This window comes from Chrysochloris asiatica, unplaced genomic scaffold, assembly GCF_000296735.1.
Source record: "Chrysochloris asiatica unplaced genomic scaffold, ChrAsi1.0 scaffold00178, whole genome shotgun sequence".
Lineage (NCBI taxonomy): Eukaryota > Metazoa > Chordata > Mammalia > Afrosoricida > Chrysochloridae > Chrysochloris > Chrysochloris asiatica.
Genome location: NW_006408696.1, coordinates 1,108,535 through 1,130,442, shown reverse-complemented (window position 1 = coordinate 1,130,442; position 21,908 = coordinate 1,108,535). Strand labels below are relative to the sequence as shown.

Below are 21,908 nucleotides of genomic sequence, written 5' to 3'. Positions count from 1 at the left end.
CCATACATCTATATCTGGGAATTTGTTTTTGGCCTTCCCACCCAGGCTATGAACCCGCTGTGGACAATGACTGTTATGTCCACTAACGTGTTCCCAGCATCTAAAACAAAGCATGTTTCACAGGAGTGGCTCAGTAAATATTTGTCAAATTAATGATAAAGAGAATCCCAGCTCACAAACCCATAGTTCTCCAAAGCAATCATAATCTCATCCCTGAAATCCAGCTGCGTATTCTGGAAAAATTACAGCTGACCTCATTCGTTCAGTTAACATTAAGCACCAGTCCTGGTGTGGCACTGTGGGCTAATGCATCAGACTGTAAAGTCATTTGAACTGCAAGGTCAGTGGTTCAAGCTCACCAGCTGCTCCTTGGAAAACTTATACAGGGTCGCTATAGGTCGGAATCGACTTGATGGCACTAACAACAAGTGCTAGGTTCTATGCTAGGTCTGGGACTGCAGAGAGGATGGGAATATCTTGCTGTGTTCTGTCCCTGCCTTCCCCACCAGTCCAGATCCTCACCAACAAAAGCAACTTCACAGTCTGACAATGCTGGCCCAGACCAAGGACTTGGACTTGGTTCAGATTCCGAGTCTTTGTTTCATCAAAGATGGCACGGGGATTCAGGCGGCCAGGGTCAAGGGTCAGATCAAAGGTCACAGAGCTCTGGAGGTCACCTGTAGGAGAAACAAGGGGTAGAAAAGGATAAGAGAGCCAGGGGCTCCTTAAGTGGGTAAGGAGCAAGGCAGGAGACAGGAATCCTGGCCGGGGAGCTTCCGAGGGATCAAGGTCTTCTGGGTTGGAGAGGAGGTGACTCACCATTCACGTTGTCAGAACTTGGGTAAATATGAAGGCAAATTGTGGCACTACCCAGTTGCTGGACAGGGGCTGACTTCTCCCGACACTCAAACACGGATCTTGCAATTTCAGCAGGTGTGAAGAACATGTTCACCCGCACTCTGAGCACAGGCCTGCTCCTGTGGACAGTACCCTTAGCTTAGGACAAGTTTTTAGTTCCTGGGACAGAGAGAAGGGGGCTGAGTAGCTGAGGCTGGACTTAGGACCACGTAGGAAGCCATTCTCACCTGAGCAACAATGCATGTCCTCGGGCCCCCACGACCAGGTCCATAAGCCCATCCTGGGTAAGATCCTTACCCCCACTCAGTGACTGCCCAAAATATTGCAATTTTGAGGAGAACTGGGAGCCCATGATCCTCTGGCCAGAAGAGAAAAAAAAAAGCAAGTTGAGGAATTTGAAATAAGGAGGGAGGTAGAAATGTGGGAGTCAGAAAGAAGGGCCAAGTGGTGAAAAGACATCACCAATAAACCCTAAAAAGAGGGATACGGAATGAGGAAATGAGGACTAAAAAGAATGTTTTCTAACAAATGTAAATGAAGAAATGGAAATTTAAATGTTGGTTTGTTGGTCTGAATGTCATTCATTCATTCAGTTATTCTCAATTCAAATCCTGTCCCTCAATGTACAGCTATGCTTCAGTCCCCTCGTCTTTCACATGGGGATGATAATACCAGAGCTTAGCTGTAAGCATGAGATGAATTAAGTCATGTAGTTCTTAGAACAGCATCTGATACATAGTTAACAGTCAATAATATCATATGACAATTATTAGATCTGGAAGGGACATCAGAGCTCATCCAGACCCACTTCTTACTCGTCAGCAAAGAGGCCAACTCCAGACTGAAATCAGATTCTCTGACCCCAATGCCGATGCCCCTTTTCTGCCCTGTCTCTTCAGAGGACAAGGAAGAAGAAAGCACAGGTGGGAAATGGATGCAACCATACCTTAACTCTATCCTCCTGAGTTTTCTTCCCAGTGGAGCCTTTTTTTATTATTCCTAGTACTCTAGTGTTTAATTCCTTGTAGAATGAGCCCTTTGAACTTCTGTGTATCCCTGGTACCAACAGACATTAAGAGTAATAAAAAAATAAAAAGAGCAATTTACCAATTGCTAAAGAAATCTAGAAAGGAAAGGAGATGTGTGGATAGACACAGCACAACCATAGCCAAATGAACAATGCCACAGTCTTCACACCTAGGAAAGCTAATCTCATGCCATAGCCTAGCACTGGGTGTGTGAGAAGTGAACAATGATGCAAGTCTTTTCTAATTAAGTATGTGAGAGGATCAGGACTTTGAACCAGTTAAAACCAGTTCAAGACTTATTCAATGAAGTAAAACTGAAACAGCTCTGAATTTTAAAAATTGTGGTAAAGTGAAATGCTAACTAGAATGCAAAAAAATATGGGTCAAAGCTCTGAAATGGGAGACATGGAAAAGGCGTAGTGAACTCTTTCAGGGGCCTGATGTAAAAATTGGATTATTGCCAGGACCACAGAGAGAGACAGAGTCAAAACTGTGCGGTTGACCACCATCTTTGAACAGGGTACCATTGTTTGTGATTCTGCAAGTCAAGACATTTGATTGCTACGCAACACTCACACAGCCCTTGCTTTCTCAAAGGGAGATTACGTTTCTAGCAGGGCAGCAACCTATAATTTTTTCTGTTCTGGTTAGTATTTCAATACACTCACATTTTACTAATTTGGGTCTGTTCAGTTTCTTTCCGCAGTCATTGAGTGAACTGGGCAGAACTGTTTTGAAGCCCATCATGGAATATATTATGAAGTGGGAAGAAGGAAAAAGTCAGTGAACCCAGGAAGGTTTCCTCTTTGAGTCAGACCAGTTAATATTTACAATCAAGCAAAGGAGGTTCAACAAGTTGATGTGAACCAAATACAGTTTTTTCATAATAAGTGTTGGTGGTTATGTACCGTGGAGTTGGTTCCGACTCATAGCGACCCTGTACAGGGTTTATGAGGTGGTAAATCTTTACAGGAGTAGAAAGCCTAATCTTTCTCCTTAGGAACGGCTGGTAGTTTTGAACTGCTGACCATAAGATTAGCAGCCCGATTCGTAACCACTAAGCTACCAGAGCTCCTTCAAACATGGCTAGTGGTTAAAAAAAAAAAAAGCCCTATCTACTATGTGCCAAACGCTGTTTTGAACACCTTATATGTACTAATTCATTGAATACTTACAGTAGCAGCCCAGTGACGTTGATTCTATTAATGTTACCATTTTACAGATGAGGAAACTAAAGCCCAGAGAGGTAATTGACCAAGATACACTGCTAGTAAATGAAACAACTGCAGAATGCTTCCTTAACTCTATCTTTGGCAACAAGTCCATAGGTTATTTAACAGTATATAATCCAATGGTTTTAAATATGTTAACAGACTTGTGCAATCATCACTAAAATCAATCTGAGGACATTTCTTTCACCTCAAAAAGTAACCACATAACCGTTCCCCTTACTCCTCTTCCCTCGCTTTGTTGTCGTTAAGTACCATCAGTTGGGCTGTGAGCCTGGAGAGGGTTTCCAAGGAGCGGCTGATAACTTTGAACCTTTCTGCCTCATTAGATTTACCTACTCTAGACATTTTTTTTATAAATGAAAGCATTTAATTTGTAGTCTTTCATAACTGGTTTATAGTCTTTTGTGGCTGGCTGTTTCCACTTAGCACAGTGTTTTGGAGATTGATTTATGTTGTAGCAGGTAACAGCACGCTATTTTTTTTAGCTCTGTAGTATTTTAGGAGTCCTAGCGTAGTGGTTACGAATCGGGCTGCGACCCTTAAGGTCAGCGGTTCGAAACTACCAGCCGCTCCGCGGGAGAAAGATGAGGCTTTCTACTCCTGTAAAGATTTACACCCTCGGAAACCCTATACAGGATCGCTATGGGTCGGAACCGACTCAATGGCACTTAACAACAACAACAAGTGTGGCGTAAAGGAGCTCTGGTAGTGTAGTGGTTACGAATTGGGCTGCGAACCGCAAGGTAGCTGTTCTGCAGGAGAAAGATGAGGCTTTCTGCTCCCGTAAAGATTTGCAGCCTCAGAAACCCTGCCGCTATGAGTCACAACTGACTCCACAGCACATAACCACCACCACCAGTGTGGCGCTGTGGAATGATGCACTGGACCACAAGGTTGGTTTGAATCACAAGGTCGGCAGTTCAAATTAACAAGCATCTCCTTGTATATCTTCTTAAGAAATATCTATTCAGATATTTTTGCTTATTTTAAAAAATATTTTAGTTTTTGTTATTGTTGAGAATGTTGTTAAATGCCATCGAGTTGGTTCCAACTCATAGTGGCCCTATTTAGGGGTTCCTCGGCATTAAATCTTTGTGGGAGCAGAAAGATTTCATCTTTCTCCCGCGGAACAAATGACTGGTGAGCTCAAACTACCAACCTTGTGGTTCACATTCCAATGCTTATTGATGGAGCCACCGTGCTCTCCAGTTGTTGAAAATATACACAGCAAAACACACCAGTGCAACAATTCTACATGTACAATTTAGTGACACGGCATACAGTTTTCAAATTGTGTAACTATTCTCATATTCCTTTATTAATTGTTCCTTCCCCATTAACATAAGCTTGCTGTCCACCCCCAAGTTTCCTGTCTATATTTTCAAACTGCTGTTGCCAGTTTGATCACATATAGTTACTAATTGAACTGTTTGGTGTGGCGTTGTGGAATAATGCACCATACTATAATGTCCATTTGAATCACAAAGTCAGCGGTTCAAATTCATCAGCCTCTCCTGGGAAACACAATACACAATATGAGTCTGAACCAACTCACCTACAATTAAGAAATATCAAGACTTGTGTGTGTGGGGTGTCATTTTAGTGTAAGGTTTAAAGTTAAAGATTATTTTAGGGCAATAGTTTCAGGGATTTATCTAGCTTCAATGACTCTAGAATGTCTGGATTGCATGAAAATTTTAAATTCTCTTCCACATTTGACACCCTTTTATCTCTGATGCTTAATAACAATCCTCTTCTGATTTTTTAAGCAGAGTTTCCTTGACTTTTGCCAAGGAAAGCAACCCTCTCTTCTTAGGGAATCCTGCCCATTTGGTAGGAGGCTCCTGCCCAGATGGACACAAGGTAGCATTGTGGATAGCAAGGAGAGAGTAAAGTGAAGCAGGATCTGGGAGGATGAAGAGGTAAGTGGACAGGCAGACTGGGGCAGCCAGCTCTAAAATGATAGATAACAGGGAACCACCAAAAGACTGGGTTAGGAATCAGAAGTCATCGTTGTATAACCCTGGATAAATCAAGTCAATTTCCTTCTCCATATCTCAGATTTCATCTTTAAAATATTTATGCCCGGTCTATGTACCTTGTAAAGCTGCTGGAGAGATTAAAAGGCTTGGTGAAGAGCCCATTCAAGTATCAAGTAGAATATGTACCAGTTGATTACAATGTCTAAAGTTTCACAGATTATTCTTGTCGCCTACAGGATGCCCAGTGCTTGACAAGGAAGTGTAGATGAGGTAAAAGAGGAGAAGGTTTCAGGTGATAATGTGGATGAGGGGAGAAGCAAAGACAAACAAAAATAAAGGCCTAGTGACAGGCCTCACCTGGCTGTGGGAGGTGCTGATGTCCAGCCCTGATGCTCCATGAAATAGGTAGACAGCACCCTGGTTCTCCTGCTCCCCCGGCGCCCCGATGGCCACATCCGTCAGCTTGTCCCCATTCACGTCCCCCAGTACTGTCAGGGCTGCCCCAAAGCGGGCCCAAGGATGTCCCTGCTCCCCGCGGAGAACAGCCCGGCATTCCCAGCTAGCCCGCTGCAGAACAAAACCAGTGCCAGGCTCCAATTGGGGCAACTCCTCCATCCTACGGTGGGGTCAACCCAGTCCAGGTCCCTGTCATCAGTCACTCACCCTCTGAGGTAAGGGGCAGACAGACACCTGGCCTCCCCGGGTCTGCTCGTAGTAATGAGGGGCCCCAATAAGGACCAGCTCAGTGTTGCCATCTCCATCCACATCCACAGAGCAGAGGGAGGCCCCGAAGTAGGAACCGATCTGGAAAGCAGAACCTGAAGTCACCTTGGCTGCCCTTCCCAGGGAAACCCACTTCTGAGCCAGACTCCACCTCTCCCCAGCCACCAGCATCTTCCCACCAAGAACTACAAATCCCCCTGCCCAGCCTCATGTTCCACCCCCGTGTCCCCATACCCAACCTGGGTCCCTGTGACTTCGGCCTGTGGTACCCATTGCTTCAACATCTGGGTGAAGATGACAACCTTTCCAGTGTGCTGGTAGCGGGGAGCACCCAGGATCAGGGCCTGCACCCCTTTCCAAAGGGCCACCTCAGTGGCGTAACCTGTGGGGGTCAGACCTTGGCTTGTCCTCCCTTCCTCCATTGTTCCTGGTCCTCCCAGGCAGCTCAACCTCCCTGTCTTGTCCCCCACCTTCAGCCCCAACCTTTTCTCACCCAGGTAAGAGTCCTTCATGTCCACATTCTCCCGAGACATGTTGATGAAGGTAGGGTTCTTATTTGGGGAATACAAGAAGGCACCTCCAGACCAGTCAAAGCTCCCTACAGCCCCCAGAACTGGGCCATCCTGGGAGGAAAGGATACCAGGGATTACACGCTGAGAGGATACATAGAACCCACTCTACCCCAAAATACTTGCCACAGTCTCATCCAGACGCCAACCCTTGGCTTCCTTCATCCCTCCTCTCCCTTTTCCCACACTACTGGCCTGAAAGGGACCCTACTCACAGGTGTGAACACAGCACTGAAGCCCTCCTGGGACATCTCCAATTCAAAGGAGCTTGTGCTTGTGGACTGCGTACCTGGGGGGAAGGCAAGATACTTGAGTTCCATGGGAGAAAGATGGGTTTTGGAGGGTGGAGGGCTCAAGAAGAAAACCTCAGCTTTGCGAAGACCTAATGCTGGAAACTAATGCCTACAGAGAGGGGTCAGTGCCTATGACATTGGGGTCGAAGTTCAAGGAGGTCAAACACTTATGGGTAAGGGTTTCCAAAGCAAGTCCACCACTGACTTACCTTCAATGGCAAATATCTTCTCCTTCAGTTGGTTTTGAATGTTTCTCAAAGCATTAAAGTTCTGCACTTGAAATATATGTTCACGGGAGGGCGCCGATGCAATGGCAGTTAGTTCTCTCCAGGAATGTGCATATTGAAAAGCCGTTCCTACCTATCCCCAGCAAAGATCAACAAACAAAAATAATAATAAATGTAATATGCTGTCATGGATTAAATTGTGTACCCAAAAGACATGTGAATTTGGCGGGGCCGTGACTCCCAGTGGTTTGGTAGTTTTATAATGATGCGATCTGGCAGTTAGGTAATGATATAATCATCTTTCATGATGTGATAGCCAATCAGTTACTAGGGGATTGCTGTGGGATATTATATCCTTTATCAGATCACAGCTCCGATCTGATGTAAGGAGCATTTCTCTGGAATGTGACCTGTATCACCTTTATCCTACAAGAGATAAAAGGAGAGAGAGGAGGGACCTAGCTAAGGTCTCTGTGCTGTAAACCTTCTAGACCTAGGAGAAGATTAATGGCAAGACACATGGAGATCTCTAAGGAACACTAGTTCACAGATATTGAAAGAAGACAAGGACATTTCTCCAGAGCCAACAGAGAGACAATGCCTTCCCCTCGAGCTATCACACTGAAGTTGGGCTTTTAGCATTGGAAACTCAGAAACCCTATACAGGGCTGCTATGAATTGAAACCGACTTGATGATACTTACAACAACAAACTGTGAGAGAATAATATATTTCTGTTTGTTAAAACTATCCACTTGTGATATTTGTGTTATACTAACACTACACAACTAAGACCTATGCCTACATTCTCCAATCACCATGTAAGGTTGACATTTTCCTACCCAGTATGCAAATGAGAAAATAAGGCTCAAAACGTATCAAGGAATTTAGATAAAAGAGTGGTGGGCCCTCAAACTGGGACAGAGTTCTTATTCTGAAGATAGTAGGAGAGGAGAGAGCTGGCATCTGTACTTGGAAGGGAAGTTGCGTAGAGACGAAGCAGTGTGAGGAAGTGGCGGGAAGGTATTCTACCTACCCCAATGGCGTAGCGTATAATGCCTGCCTTCTCAGCCCCGGGGATGACATCCTTATAGTCCAGGGGGTCATTTTGTTTTTGTCCATCAGTGATGATGATGAGGATCTTGGTGGCACCCTCACGGGCCCCATTGTTGACACTGAACATTTCGTTTCTGTCAGGGAAGAAGAGGGTTCAGAGATTTGTGAATCGAGTTACTGCTTGCTTCAGATGCCCTTGTGAAAACTAGGAGATGTCCCCTCCTCTCTAGAGGCAACCAGTTTAGTGAAAAGAGTCCAGGTAGAGTTTCAGACTACTGTGTCTTTCTCATAGAGACATATGAGGCCCAAAGGTAGACTCAGGTGCTTTGGGGAAGAAGGGCCTGGGAGAAGGCAGAACTCACGTGACCCGTTGGATGGCTGTGGCTGTGTGAGTCCATCCCGTTAGCTGTTTCACAGAATTCAACAAGCTCTGTGGGTCTGAACTCTGTTTGAAGTTGTTGAAAGTGAAATGTATGGGGAAACGGTCTGAGAACTGCATCAGGGAGAACTGAAAAAACGAAACAAAACAAAAAAACCCAGCATATGGTGGGAACAGAGACTTCTTCACCAGAATCCCCAACACTTCTCCCAGCAATGCCCCTCTGGCAATGTACATTCTAGTAGTACCCTGCAGAGCTCCCTGCCTTCCCCCAAGGCCACACCTGGGTATTGGGTCTGTGGAACTGGTTCATGACAACCTTCACGAAGTTCAGCATTGTAGCGAATTCATGTGAGGAGATGCTGCCTGAACCATCAATCAGGAACACGATGTCCTTTTCCTGTCTTGGGCACTCTGGAGAAGGAGGCAGGACTGGTCTTCCAAGGGACACTCCTCAGAGTCCAGGACCTCAGTCTCCTGGTCACAAAAACCCACTCCCTCAACACTCTAAAGTTTGTCCTCATTGGTCAGTACTGAACTTTGGTTAAATATATTTAATGTCCACTCTGGCAACAGACATGCGCTGACCTTTTTCTGTTCTCATCTTAAATACAGGCGTTTACACCCTTCCTGGACTCCTGGTGTGGTGCTGTAGGATCAGCTTTGGGCTGCGAATCACAAGATCAGTGGTTCAAATCTACCAGCTGCTCCTCAGAATCACTATGAGTCAGAACCAACTTGATGGTATTAACAACAACTCCCTTCCTGAGCCCTAGTGGGGTGCTGTAGGATAAACACTGGACTGGTAACTACAAAGTCAGCAGTTCAAACACACCAGTGGCTCGTGGAAATCCTATACAGTGTCCCTATGAATCAGAACCGACTCAACAGCATACAACAACAACAACAACAACACTTCTTTTCTGGATGAAAGCAGTGTCTCTCCTCTGAAGCAGGTCTTCGACTGGTTCACTCTGGTCTGATCTCTCCCTTAGATATTGTTAAGTGCCCTTGAGTCGTTTGTATAGGTTTTCTGAGGATCAGCTGATGAGCTTGAACCGCTGACTTAGAGATTCACACCAACCTTGCAGTCCAGCACATTCACTCCCAGTGCTACAACAGGATCCCAAATACTGAATCAGAACCTACATTTTAACAAGATCTTCAGGTGATTCGTCCGTCCATTTTTCTGTACACATAGTATCAGGGATGGAAACGCAGATTCTTAGCAGGAGATCAAACCAATTTGAAACTTGACTCAGAAAAGAAACTCTCCCAGTTCATAAAAAGGAGACCCTATTCCATTCCTACTCTCAGCTTCCCCTTTCTGCTCTGGAGGTCTATCACCACAAAGAGGTGTCCTGGGTGTTCCTCTGGGAGCCCACATCCTGCAGGGGGGAGTCTGGACCCTAGGATGTGTGCCGGCTCCTCACAGGACCCAAGGGCGAAGAATACTGTTTAGTAGTTGTTGTTGTTGTTAAGTGCCGTTGAGTCGGTTCCAACCCATAGCGACCCTGTACAGGGTTTCTGAGGGTGTAAATCTTTACGGGAGTAGAAAGCCTCATCTTTCTCCCGCGGAGTTGCTGGTAGTTTCGAACCGCTGACCTTAAGGTTCACAGCCCGATTCGTAGTTAGGTGTCAGTATTTCCAGTTGTCTCAGTTGGTCACAGAATTGTGTGAAAAGCTCATTGTTCCATCTCCTTAACACCCCCGCTCCCACCCACAAAAGCACCAAGAAAAGTCAGCCCCTATGCAATGCACAGACTGCATGCGCCCTCACCTCTCTTCCCCAACTTGCACCACATGGTACAAAAAAAAAAAAAAAAAAAAAAACCAAAACTATATATATATATGTGTGTGTGTGTGTGTGTGTGTGTGTTTCTATTTGTTGTTGTTACATGCCGTTGAGTTGGTTCTGATTCATAGCACCTCTGTATAGGGTTTCTGAGGAGTGGCTGGTGGATTTGAACTCCCAACCTTGCTGCTCAAACCGACCTTTCCGTCCAGTGCTTATTCTACAGCGCCACCTCCCCTTCTCGCTAAAAACAGCAGTTGACATTTGTTGAGCTCTCACCATGTCACCATGTACCAAACACTGTGCTGGACCCTGGTTCTGATCCACATCTGCCCCCATCCGACAGACAAACTGAGACTCAGTAAGAATAAGGTCACAGGAGAGGTCACACAGTGGGACGGTGATCAGCAAGGTGTGAAACAGGCAGTGGTTCCCCAACCCATGTTTGGAACCATAGCATCACCCAGTAGATATTTTCCCCAGATAGCTCCTTCCTTCTCCAATCTAACAGAAGTGTCTCTGGCCCCACCATACTCCCAGTTAGATGTGTGCAGGCTCCTTGCAGGACCCAAAGGCCAAGAATACTCACCCTGCAGAACAGCTGGGAGCCTCTGGGCCTGATGGGAGCGGGGGTCTAGCAGGAAGCAGAACCCCAGTAAGTGCATGTTCTCTCTGCATGCACGGTGCACAGTGGGGCCACAGGCCTGGGGACACAGGGGGCCAGTGGCAGAGATTGCCTCTGCTTCTTTCCCACCCTTCCCCAAGACTCCCAGTGCCAGTAGTCCCAAGTCTTCAGTCTTCCCCTCAAGACTGTTCTGTGACCCAAAGTAACTCACCAGCAGCTGGGAAGGGTCAGTGGTGGCTGCCAGGGATAGACCCAGGGACATGTTCACAGTATCTGGAGGCACTATGGGGATAAATATGTTCATGGTCATCCTCAGGGGCACAGAGGGACTATAGTCACCTCAGCTGTGGGATGCAAGGTGGTCAGAACGGCCAAGGGGTCTCCCAGATATTGACAGCGTGGTACAAGTATAGAGGTGCAATGAGCAGGGAGCCTTTGATGGAACCTTTGATGAGGCCTGTCTGAAGGTGAAGGGTCAGCAGACAGAGCTGAAGCTGGGAAACTGGACTCTTGGCCCTCAGACCTGGGACCCAGGAAGGGGCAGTGACTCACCCTGAGGGAAGATGGGCTTACATGTGCCCTGGCTGTAGGCACACAGGTAGATGCCACCTGTTTGGTTGGCAGTCTTTATCTCCTGGGGGGCTCCAACCACCACCCTGTGGGCAGATGTAGATAGAACATGACAGTTCAGAGCGTAGACACTGGAGGCGGGCTGTCACTTGGAAGGCTTGTTTCACATCTCCAAAAATGAAATTTAAGTTCCATAGAGAGAGGGAATTGTGTCTGTTTTATCCTTTACTGTATGCTCCATTCCTGAGACGGTGTCTGGCATATGTAGGCACTCAATAGGTGTTTGCTGAATGATTCCTACCTCAAAAGATATGAATTCAATCTGTGTCTACATATAATGTGCTTGGCACGATGCCTGACATTTCGTGAGGGCTCAATAAATATTAGCTACGGTTTTAGTAATGACAAGACAGCTTCTGCTTTCAGTCTAAATATTCATAACCTTGGGGGTTGCAACACCAGACAGAGATGCAAGTTCTCAGACAGATAAAGAGGGACCGACCCCTTAGGCAGGAAGACGAGTAGGTGAAAGCCACAGGTCAGTCACCACTGGTCCTTACCAGGAGTCGCCATAATGAGCCACACTGTGTCCAAACCCAGCACGGTCCATGTGGAAGACTGTTGGCTGGTCTGTATCCAAGTTGAAGCAGAGAGAAGAAGCTAAGGCTGAGGAGGTGAGAAAGAGAAATTCTGGAGGAAGAGTTTCCTCTTGCCTCAGCCAGCTTTATCTCCTAGGTCTCCAGTTCACCAATATTCTCTTTAAGTCCAATGGCCCAGAATTCCTTGTCTTCTGAAGTCCTACGTCCAGGCTCCTTATGACTCCCTGCTCTCCTTCCAGAGACAACTCTCCACCCATTGGTCTGCCTTTGGGTTTTAGATCTCTGTTTCCACAGAGTGGCACCCAAGTTCAAAAGATGATCCTTCCCCACCTGTATCCCTGAGGCTCCTATAAGGTAAACATGGGGACAAAGAGACAGAGGATATAGATAGACTTGCTCAGTCTCCTTCGTAAATCTCTGGATTGTCTAGATGACGTCATCCCTTAGGGCATCTCTTGAACTTTCAACAACACTCTTTCTCCAATATCCCTTCCCTTCATAAACTCCAGATCTCAAACCCTATGTACCAATCTCTCTCTAATGCTACGGTGTAAAATGTGTACTTTCTTGTCTCTTTCTACCTGGACCCCAACCCTCTAGTCTCTGCTTTTGTGGGGACCCCAGCTCACCTATCAGCAGAAGGAGGATTGTTCTGGTCATGACTGGCAAGTCAGGTATGGGTTTTCGATCTCCAGGACTACTGGGAGAACCCCTGAACCAAGACATCAGGGAAGCAAGTGAGCAGAGGCCAGAAACATAAAGGAAAGTCGTCAGCATGACTCAGAAGTGAAGGGCGGAGGATGTGGCTTAAATGAGAAGAGAAGACCACACAACCCACTCAGTTCCAACCCAGAGGTCTTCCTAGTTGGTTTGCCTTTCTTTCTTCACCAATTTAGACTTGGATGGATGCAAACCCCTTTCCCAGCTTCATTCCTCCCAGATTTCTTCCTTATATAGGCAGAAGGCTCCCCTTGACCTTGACACTTGAGTCCACCTGAGGAGGAAGAGGCAGACACTGGCATGGAGCCAGAGCCTTCATGGAGAATCTAGTAAGAACCCTCCATTTCTGACCCAGAAACCTCTAATTCAAGGAGCCAGGCATCTGGTTCCTAGGAGGAGTACAAAGCAGATACTGTGCTGAAGGAAAAAGGACCAAGATTCAAAGCTATTCTGTTGCTGTTGGTAAGTGCTGTTGAGTCCATTCCAATGCATAGCGACCATGTATAGTGTTTCTGAGGAGCATCTGGTGAGTTTGAACCACCAACCTTGCAATTCAAACTGATCTTTCAGTCCAGTGCTTTTCCTATAGCACCACACCAGGATTCTTTTATTAAGCTTTAAGTAGGGACAAAGACAGTTAGCCAGTCATCCCCAATGAGACACCATCATTACAAAGACCAGTGGAGTCCACTGACTCACAGCCATGGGGTTCATTTTATGCAATATGACAGAAAACAAAAGAAATCCTTAAAGCCCATGATTAATGATGGGTCAATTCATGACGGTCACAGGCAGGACTAACTAAGCACAGGGATAACCATGATCGGAGTACATACATAACTGCAGATTAAATAAGGTTATGAATTGGTTTGGGGTTTTGGTTACCTTGGGTATGTTGTGATCTGGGTGACTCATAACCATGTGGCGCTGAGCTGTAGTCACTAGAACCCCAACTTTTAACTTTAGCTAGCTAACACGCTGTTATTTTTGGTAAATCATTAAGAACATACTGAGGCAAATTCCTTAGTTCTTTTTGAAGTCTGAGGGCATACTGCTCCTTCCTGGACAAGCCCAGGACCTATAACCTCCTTTCAACTACATTCCTCCTGAGGACAAACTGCCATTCCCTAGGCTTACCTGGACTTGTCTAAGCATAGGCCATTGTTGAAGTAACACAAAGAACTCAAATGGTGTCTTAACCAGCCACTAAATCCAAGTAACCAACATAAAGCAGCCTCGAAAGCTATAAAGATTTAAACAAAGTCCTATGCTTGTTTTTCTTCAATGTTGGATAGTATTTCATTGTGTGTCTATGTACCAAAGTTTGTTTCATCATTCTTTTCTTGATGGGCATGTAGGTTGTTTCCATCTTTTTCCATTGTAATGACCTTGGTGTGAATATATCTGTTCATGTCACGGCTTTTATTTCTTGGGGATATGTACCAAGTAGATAGAGTGCTCATACGGTATTTCTATTACCAACTTTCTGAGAAAGAACCAGACTGTTGTACACAGTGGTTCACCATTTTACAGTCCCACCAGCAATGTAGGAAGGTCCTAATATCTCCACACCCTTGCCAGCATTTGTTGTGTGTGTGTTTTTGGGGTTTTTTTCTAACTTTGTTATTAATGCTGGTGTAAGATGATATCTCATTGTTGTTTTGATTTGCATCTCTCTAATGGTTAATGGGGAATGTTGGTGGGGCGCTAAGTGTTAATGAGCCAGACTGCAAAGCCATTGTTAGAACTGCAAGATTGGCGGTTCAAACTCACCAGCTGCTCCTTGGAAACCCTATACAGGGTCGCTATGGGTCAGAATCGACTCGATGGCACTTAGTAACAACAGTAACAATGGCTAATGGAGTCCTGGTGTAGCGCTGTGGGCTAATTGCTGGATGGCAAAGTCGGTTTGAACCACAAATTTGATGACTCAAGCTCACCAGCTACTCCTTGGAAACCCTATACAGGGTCGCTATGGGTTGGAACTGACTCAACAGCACTTAACAACAACAACAATGACTAATGAGTCCTGGTGTAGTACTGTAGTATAATTACTGGACTGCAAGGTCAGTGGTTCAAATCCATCAGCCACTCCACATAAACCCTATACAGAGTCACTATGAGTCTGAACAGACTCAACGACACTTAACAACAACAATCATAATGGCTAATGGAAGCATCTCCTTCATATGTTTCTTGACTGACTGAATGTCTTTATTAATTAAATGTCTGTTCATGTCCTCCGGTCATTTTTCAACGGAATCATTTGTCTTCTTGTGGAGATGTTGAAATGTCCTATAATTTTAGAGAGTAATCCCTTGTCTGAGATGTCACCCCAATTTTTTTCCCAGTCTGTGGGTTCTGTTTTAACTCTTTGGATGCACATAAGCATCTAATTTTCAGGAAGTTCCAGTCATCTATTTTGTCTCCTGCTATTTGTGTGTGTTGTCAGTTTATGCTTGATAGTGCATTTATGCCATCTTTCAGAGTTCCCAAGTTTTCTTCTTTATAGTTCTAGGTTTTACATTTAGGTCTTCAATCCACGGCAAGTTCATTTTTGTACATGGTGTGAGACATGGGTCGTCTTTCATTCTTCGGCAAATAGATTTCCAATTTCGCCAGCACCATTTGTTGAAGAGACAAGCTCTTCCTAATTTAATGTGTTTACATAAGTGGATGGATTTTCTTCTGGGTTTCCAATTCTGGTCCATTAATCTATGCGTCTTGTTTTGGTACCAGTACCAGCTTGTTGGGACTACTGTGGGTGGGTGGTAAATTTTGAGATCAGTAAGTGAGAGGTCTCCTGCTTTTTTCTTTCTTTCTTTTTAGTAATTCTTTACTGATTTGAGGTTTCTTTCCTTTCCACATAAACTAGTGATTGGTTTTTCCATCTCTTTAAAGAATGATGTTGGAGTCTGGACTGGGTTGCATTAGATCCCTGCCTTGTTCAGTCTAAACCTCTGTTGTTGTTGTTGTTAAGTGCTGTCATGTCAATTCTGACTCATAGCAACCCTGTATAAGGTTTCCAAGGAGTGGCTGGTGAGTTTGAACCACTGACCTTGTGGTTTCAAACTGTTTTTAAGGTCGAGTGCTTATGCTTTGGTGGCGCCACACCAACTCCAGCAAAACCTTTGTTTGGGGGGCTGGGAGCTATATGTTGCATCAAGCCCTCTTGTCTCCACTTATAAAAATCCTTTGCTCAAATGGAACCCCTGCCTCTCCAGACTATTCTTAATCAGTAGAAGGCAAGAACCCTCTCATTCCAGATGTAGGTATGATTAATACTCCCAGTAACAACATGACCAATCAAACCTTATTGTATCTGTCTGGCAGCCCCAAGTCTTGTAGCTAGAGGTCAAAGGCAAAAAAAAAACCAAACATCCAAGGGCAAGTTTGGTAAGCAGCCAGTGTTTTCTATTGATGGCATTAATACATTTCTGTTCCATTCCAAAGCCCAGAGGTACTGACTGAAAAAGGTGAGTAGGAGGCGCTGACTCTTGCGCATACTGAAAGTGAAGAGACTGGGTCAGAATCAGCTGACTAACTGAGCTGTGAGTAACTGAACAATTTGGGGTCTGTTTCTTAAACAGTCTGGTTTTCGCGGGTGGAGAGGAAGGGAACTGAAACTTAGTAGGCAGAAAGCCCCAGGTTTCCCAGTGTGTTTCCTTCCCACATGAGCAGGAGGAACCCCACGGTGGCTGGATGTATTTGGTCTAAAGTTCTCCCCCACTTCTTTTTACGTGCAATCGCTCTTCTTTCTCTGTCTTTGGAGGACAATTCCTCCATTCCACCTCAAAGTTTGCTCAAAACAGAATTATAGGGTAGAAACACACATAGGTAGACACCCAGGAGGAGGCTTCCTTCTGCAATTTCCTGGTTTCCCCTGCACTGCCACGGCTGGTGTTGTACATGAGTCAGGAGCAGTGGAAGGTTTTAGCCAATAATTGGGAGACTTGAGATGTGAAAGAGGATCAATCACTGTATAATAGCATCTTGATGACAGGACAAAAGAGTTGTGATAACATAAACAATAGACTTTATAATGTTGTTAAGTGCCCTCAAGTCAGTTTTGACTCTTAACGACTCTCTATAGGATCTCCAGGGAACACCTGGTAGGCTTGACCACCAACCTTGTGGTTAGCAGTCCAGTGCTTATCCTACAACACCACACCAGGCCTCCATTTTATATGGATCAACTCTTTAACCCTCCTAACAGCCCTTGGGGGGATGGGGGGTAGGGTGCTATTATTACCATCTTATAGATTCAGAATTGAGGCACAGAGAACTTGTGTCACTGGCTTCAATTTACCCAGTTTGTACAACAAAGAGACAGGATTCAAATTCCAGTAGTGGGAGGCTAGAGTTGCGGGAGTCTTAGCCACATTGTTAGTGATTTTACTCTCCTCTCTACCCCATCTGCTGCTTCTGCAACATTCGTTCACTTGACCATTTGTCCCACACAGAAAAGCAAGATACACATAAACAGGAAACGGCCAGGAAACCACACTCTAGAAAGGAAACACAATGCCCCAAGGCTACACAGGTAACCAATTACCAAAACTGTATAAATGGTGCTGTGAGTTAATATGCTGAACTGCAAGGTTGGTTTGAACCACAAGGTTGGTGGTTCAAAGTCGCCAATTGCTCCTCGGAGGAATTGTTACTGTGGGTAACTCGACGGCACTTACCAACAACAAGGTAAATGGAGTAAAGATTGAAGTTGTCAAAGAGTTCATTTCGCTCAGATCAGCCATCAACACTCATGAAAGTTGTAGTCAAGAAATTAAACGACATATTGCATTGGGCAAATCTGCTGCTCAAGACCTCTTTAAAGTGTTCAAGAGCAAAGATGTTCAGTTTGAGAACTAAGGTGCATCTGACCCAAGCCGTGCTATTTACCTCATATGTTAGTGAAAGATGAATAGTGAATAAGGAAGTTGATGCATTTGAGTTTTGGTGTTGGAGGAAAATATTGAAAATACCATGGGCTGCCAAAAGAACCAACAGATCTGTATTGGAAGAAGTGTAGCCAGCGTGCTCCTTGGAAGCCAGGATGGCCAGACTTCGTCTCTCATACTTCAGACATATTGTCAGGAGGGAGCAGTTGCTGGAGAAGGATATCATGTTTGATAAAGTGGAGGGTCAGAGAAAAAGAGGAAGACCCCCAATGAGATGGATTAGCACAGTGACAGCACCAATGGGCTCAGGCGTAGCAACAATTGTGAGGTTGGTGCAGGACTGGGCAGTGTTATGTTCAGTTGTGTATAGGGTCACTATGAGTATGAGTTGATGTTGACTCGATGGCACCTAACCACAACAGACAGCAGAGTGACCCAGGGGAAGAAGTGATTAGCTCTACTTTGGTAAGTCTCCAAAGGAGAAGGATGGTAGGAAAGTGACTAGCAGGTTTTGTGGTTAGGGCTGTAGGCTTCTTCAGTGTTAGCATTGTGTCTTTCTAGCCTTCCTATCCACAGTACTCTCAACACAATGCCTGGCACCTAGGAGGCTTACAGTAAACATCTGTTGCCTGAATGAAGTTCAGAATATTACCAAGACAAATGGAGGGATTTGTTGTGCTGAGAACCTGATTGCTTCAGTCTTGGTTATTGTTGCATTTCAGTTATATGCTGAGGAATTAGCATTGGCTGCTTCTCATTGCTGCAGTTATAAACTGAGGGCAAGGAGGGAGAGAGTTAATAGTCTTCCTTCATGAAAAATAAAAAAGGAGACATCCTATCTCAGTTCTCTTTGTCTTTCTTAAGAGTAGGCCTGAGGTAGACAGAATCAGGGCTTATTGCGAATCTGTTGGGTGTATGGATGAATGGCTGGTAGGAGATTGGATGAGCATGTATGTGGACAGATGACAAGCTAGCCAGATGGATGAGCAAATGGGTGGGTGGAAGAGAGCTCTCAGCCCAGAGGCATGTAAGATAGCGGGTATGGTACACATCCTGGGTGTCGTTGGGCTGGGGGGTGGGGATGCCAATGAGCACTTTCTATCCCCTGCTGTGAGAAATCATTCAGCAGTTTTAAATGAACTATCATAGGCATTCTTTTCCACAGCTGTGCTGCTGGTTGGTGGCATAGGCTTACGTGTTGGGCTGTAAACTGCAACACCCACAGTTCAATTCCACCAGCTGCTACAAAGGAGAAAGCTATGGCTTTCTGCTCCCCTAAAGATTGGCATGGCACTGTGGGTTAATGAGCTGAACTGCAAGGTCGGTTTGAACCGCAAGGTTGGCGGTTCAAACTCACCAGCTGCTCCTCGGAACCCCTATACAGGGTTGCTGTGAGTCATCGCAACCAACTTGATGGTACAAAACAACATGCTGCTGGCTCAACCCAGGGCCTGCCAACTGTTGCCTAAATCTGAAGGTGGGCTTGAAACAGGCAAAGAGGATGAATCAGACTTTCTGGGAGCCAAACTAACTTGAACTGAAGCAAATTTAGGAAAAATGAAACTGTTTAATTTGAGTAAAAGGTTTATAAAACATGGAAAGTAAAGGGACCTCAGGAAAACACGATAAACTCATGCTTAGTGCCACCTAGTGGATGAGGAAAATAAGAGAAGTAACTTGAGGCTGTTGAAGCTGGCTCGTATCTTTCAGCCCACTCATAGGACCTGTAGCAACTGCCCCATCTGGAAAGCTAAAGGATTGTCATTGCTGAAACTCCTATGCCTGGCAAACGATTTAGATGAAAAGGGGAAAGGAAGACTAGTCACTCGGAAAATGGAGAAAAAGAGGGTAAAGGAAGGATCATAGAAAAGACAGGATCAGAATGGAGGGGGCTTGAGTTTGACGCGTTGGTGACAGGCCTTATGAAGTCCTGGGTTTCTGCTGAAGGTGACACTCACATCCCTTCCCTTTAAAGGTTCCGTGATATTTCCTTCCATTTCCATCCTCAGAGGCAGTCTCTGGAGATGAGCAGGACCACATTGCTGAAGCCCAAGCTATAGGAAGGAAGTCTGGTGACCATGGGCAAGTTAATGTAGCCTCTACTGTGTGGTGCTGTAGGATCAGCACTGGATTACTAACCACAAGATTGGCAGTTCAAACCCACTAGCTGCTCATTGGAAACCCTATGCAGGTTCTCTGTAAGTCAGAACCAATTTAACGACACTTAACAACAACAGCCAGTCTGCAAAATGGAAACAACAGGTGGTTGCGAACAGTTTCGTAAGAATTGGATTTACCTCAAGGATAAGACTTACATAGTCCTGACTTAGCTAGAATCTGCTCATGACATGCCTTGTGCAGAAAAAAAAAAAAAAAAAAATACAACAAAACCTATTTTGGAGATTTAGAGTCATTGTTTCATGGGACATCCAGTTAATTAGCCTAATAACAGGTTTCGTGTTTCTATTCTGCTTCCCACTATGTTGTGTAGTGTCTGGGGTCTTCAAAGCTTCCAAGAAGCCATCCAAGGCACATCAATTGTCCTCTATTCACCTGGAACAACAGAGGAGAAAGAAGAATCATGACTAGAAGGAGGAAATGAAATGTGTGCCTAATCTAATCGCCCCGATGAATGTCCAGCTGCCATTACTGGGTATTTTGATCAAAAATTCTATAGAAAAATCCAAATCAAACAAGGGTAAACACAGAGCAGAATTTAAAATTCTCCTGGACTCTAGACTTTCTGGAGTCATGGAGGCTAGATGAACCCCTGAAACTATTGCCCTGAGATGATCTTTAAACCTTAAATATTTTTTTTCAAAAAAAAAAAAAAAAGAAGTCTTCTTAAAGCCAAATAACAATGTAGGTTAACGAGTTAAAAAAAAAAGGTCTACTGTGAGCATTGTCTTTTAAGAAATATCTATCTGAGCAAACAGAAAAGAGCGAGGGTATGTGCTGAGGTCGCTTCTGTACAACCAAAAACCTTATGGGATTTGGTTCCTTGGTTTGGAGGTTTAGGATCATGGTTATATGGGACATCCAGTTGATTAGCCTAATGTATTTAGTGCTTCTGTTTTATCTTCTAGTTCACTGTGTAATGAACAGGGTCTTAAAAACTTAGAAGTGGACATGCAAGGCACAACTGGTCTCTATTCTCTTGGAGCAACAGAGGAAGAAGGAGTCGTGAATAGCAAGTGGATATGAAATGTTCGACTAATAGGCTTCATCAACAACTACTTCCTTCTCCATGAGATCAGAGCTTTTGTTGAAGTTTAACCAAAGATTCTATAGGCCACTGTTAGTGAACATTGATCAGGGATTCTATAGAGGAGTCCTGATCAAAAGGGGGAAAACGCAAAACAGAATTTCAAAATTCTCATGGACTTCCAGACTTCTTGGAACCATGAAAGTTGGATGAATTCCAGAAATGATTTTCCTGGGATAATCTTTAAACCTTAAAGTAAAAATATCCCCTGAAGTCTTCTTAAAATTAAGCAATGTTTTTGTTGTTAAGAGACATTGAGTCAGTTCCAACTCATAGTGACCCTGGATAGGGTTTCAGAAGCTGTGTATCTTCATGGGAACAGAAAGCTTCATCTTTCTACCACAGAGTGACTGGCAGGCTCGAACCGAAGACCTTGTAGTTCAGTGCTTATCAGATGGAGCCACTGTGAGCCCCCTTGTTGTTATTGTTGTTAGCAACTGCTATGTTTGAGCCCATTGGTGTAGCCATGATGCCAACCCATCTCCTTGAAGGTCTTCCTCTTTTTCACTTTCCCAAATAATAGTTTAGCTTAAGTAATAAAATGTGTCTGCCTTGAGCATTAGGGTTTTTTAAAAACCATCAATCTGGGACCAAAATGACAAGTAGCAACTAGAAAGATTGGATAGAAACTTTAGGGGATGGTGAATTTGTGTTCACTGAGGAGAAATGACTTCGGAAGGAGGGTGAGAATGAAGGTACAACTTGAAGAATGTAATCAATGTCACTGAATTAAATATGTAGAAACAGTCCAATCAGTATATGTTTTGCTGTGTGTATTCTCAACAATAACAACAAAAATATTTAAAGTAATCTGTTGTTGTTAAGTGCCATCGAGTCGGTTCCGACCCATAGCGACCCTGTACAGGGATTCCGAGGGTGTAAATCTTTACGGGGGTAGAAAGCCTCATCTTTCTCCCGCAGAGTGGTTGGTAGTTTTGAACCGCTGACCTTAGGGTTTGCAGCCCGATTCGTAACCACTACACTATCAGAGTAATCTAGAATAGTATTATTATGAAGATCAAGTGCAATAACATACATAAAATGCTTGAAATAAGAGTTCTCAATAATGGCAGCTACTATTATTACCAAA

General features: G+C 44.6%; 1 protein-coding gene across 1 annotated transcript in view; it reads right to left on the bottom strand.

Moving 5' to 3' along the window:
- ITGAX (integrin, alpha X (complement component 3 receptor 4 subunit)) overlaps nt 1-14,683 on the bottom strand; it is a gene marked incomplete at its 5' end in the record, with an annotated part of 29,052 nt that extends 14,369 nt beyond the window's left edge. The window contains 17 exon segments of the mRNA XM_006871986.1: nt 523-677; nt 820-977; nt 1,086-1,216; nt 5,458-5,667; nt 5,764-5,904; nt 6,063-6,205; nt 6,317-6,446; nt 6,608-6,681; nt 6,895-7,045; nt 7,948-8,101; nt 8,330-8,475; nt 8,630-8,760; nt 10,731-10,845; nt 10,978-11,048; nt 11,319-11,422; nt 11,897-12,002; nt 14,656-14,683. Of these exon segments, the coding sequence (XP_006872048.1) occupies nt 523-677; nt 820-977; nt 1,086-1,216; nt 5,458-5,667; nt 5,764-5,904; nt 6,063-6,205; nt 6,317-6,446; nt 6,608-6,681; nt 6,895-7,045; nt 7,948-8,101; nt 8,330-8,475; nt 8,630-8,760; nt 10,731-10,845; nt 10,978-11,048; nt 11,319-11,422; nt 11,897-12,002; nt 14,656-14,683 (2,148 nt within the window).
- Between the last annotated feature and the right edge of the window lie 7,225 nt (nt 14,684-21,908).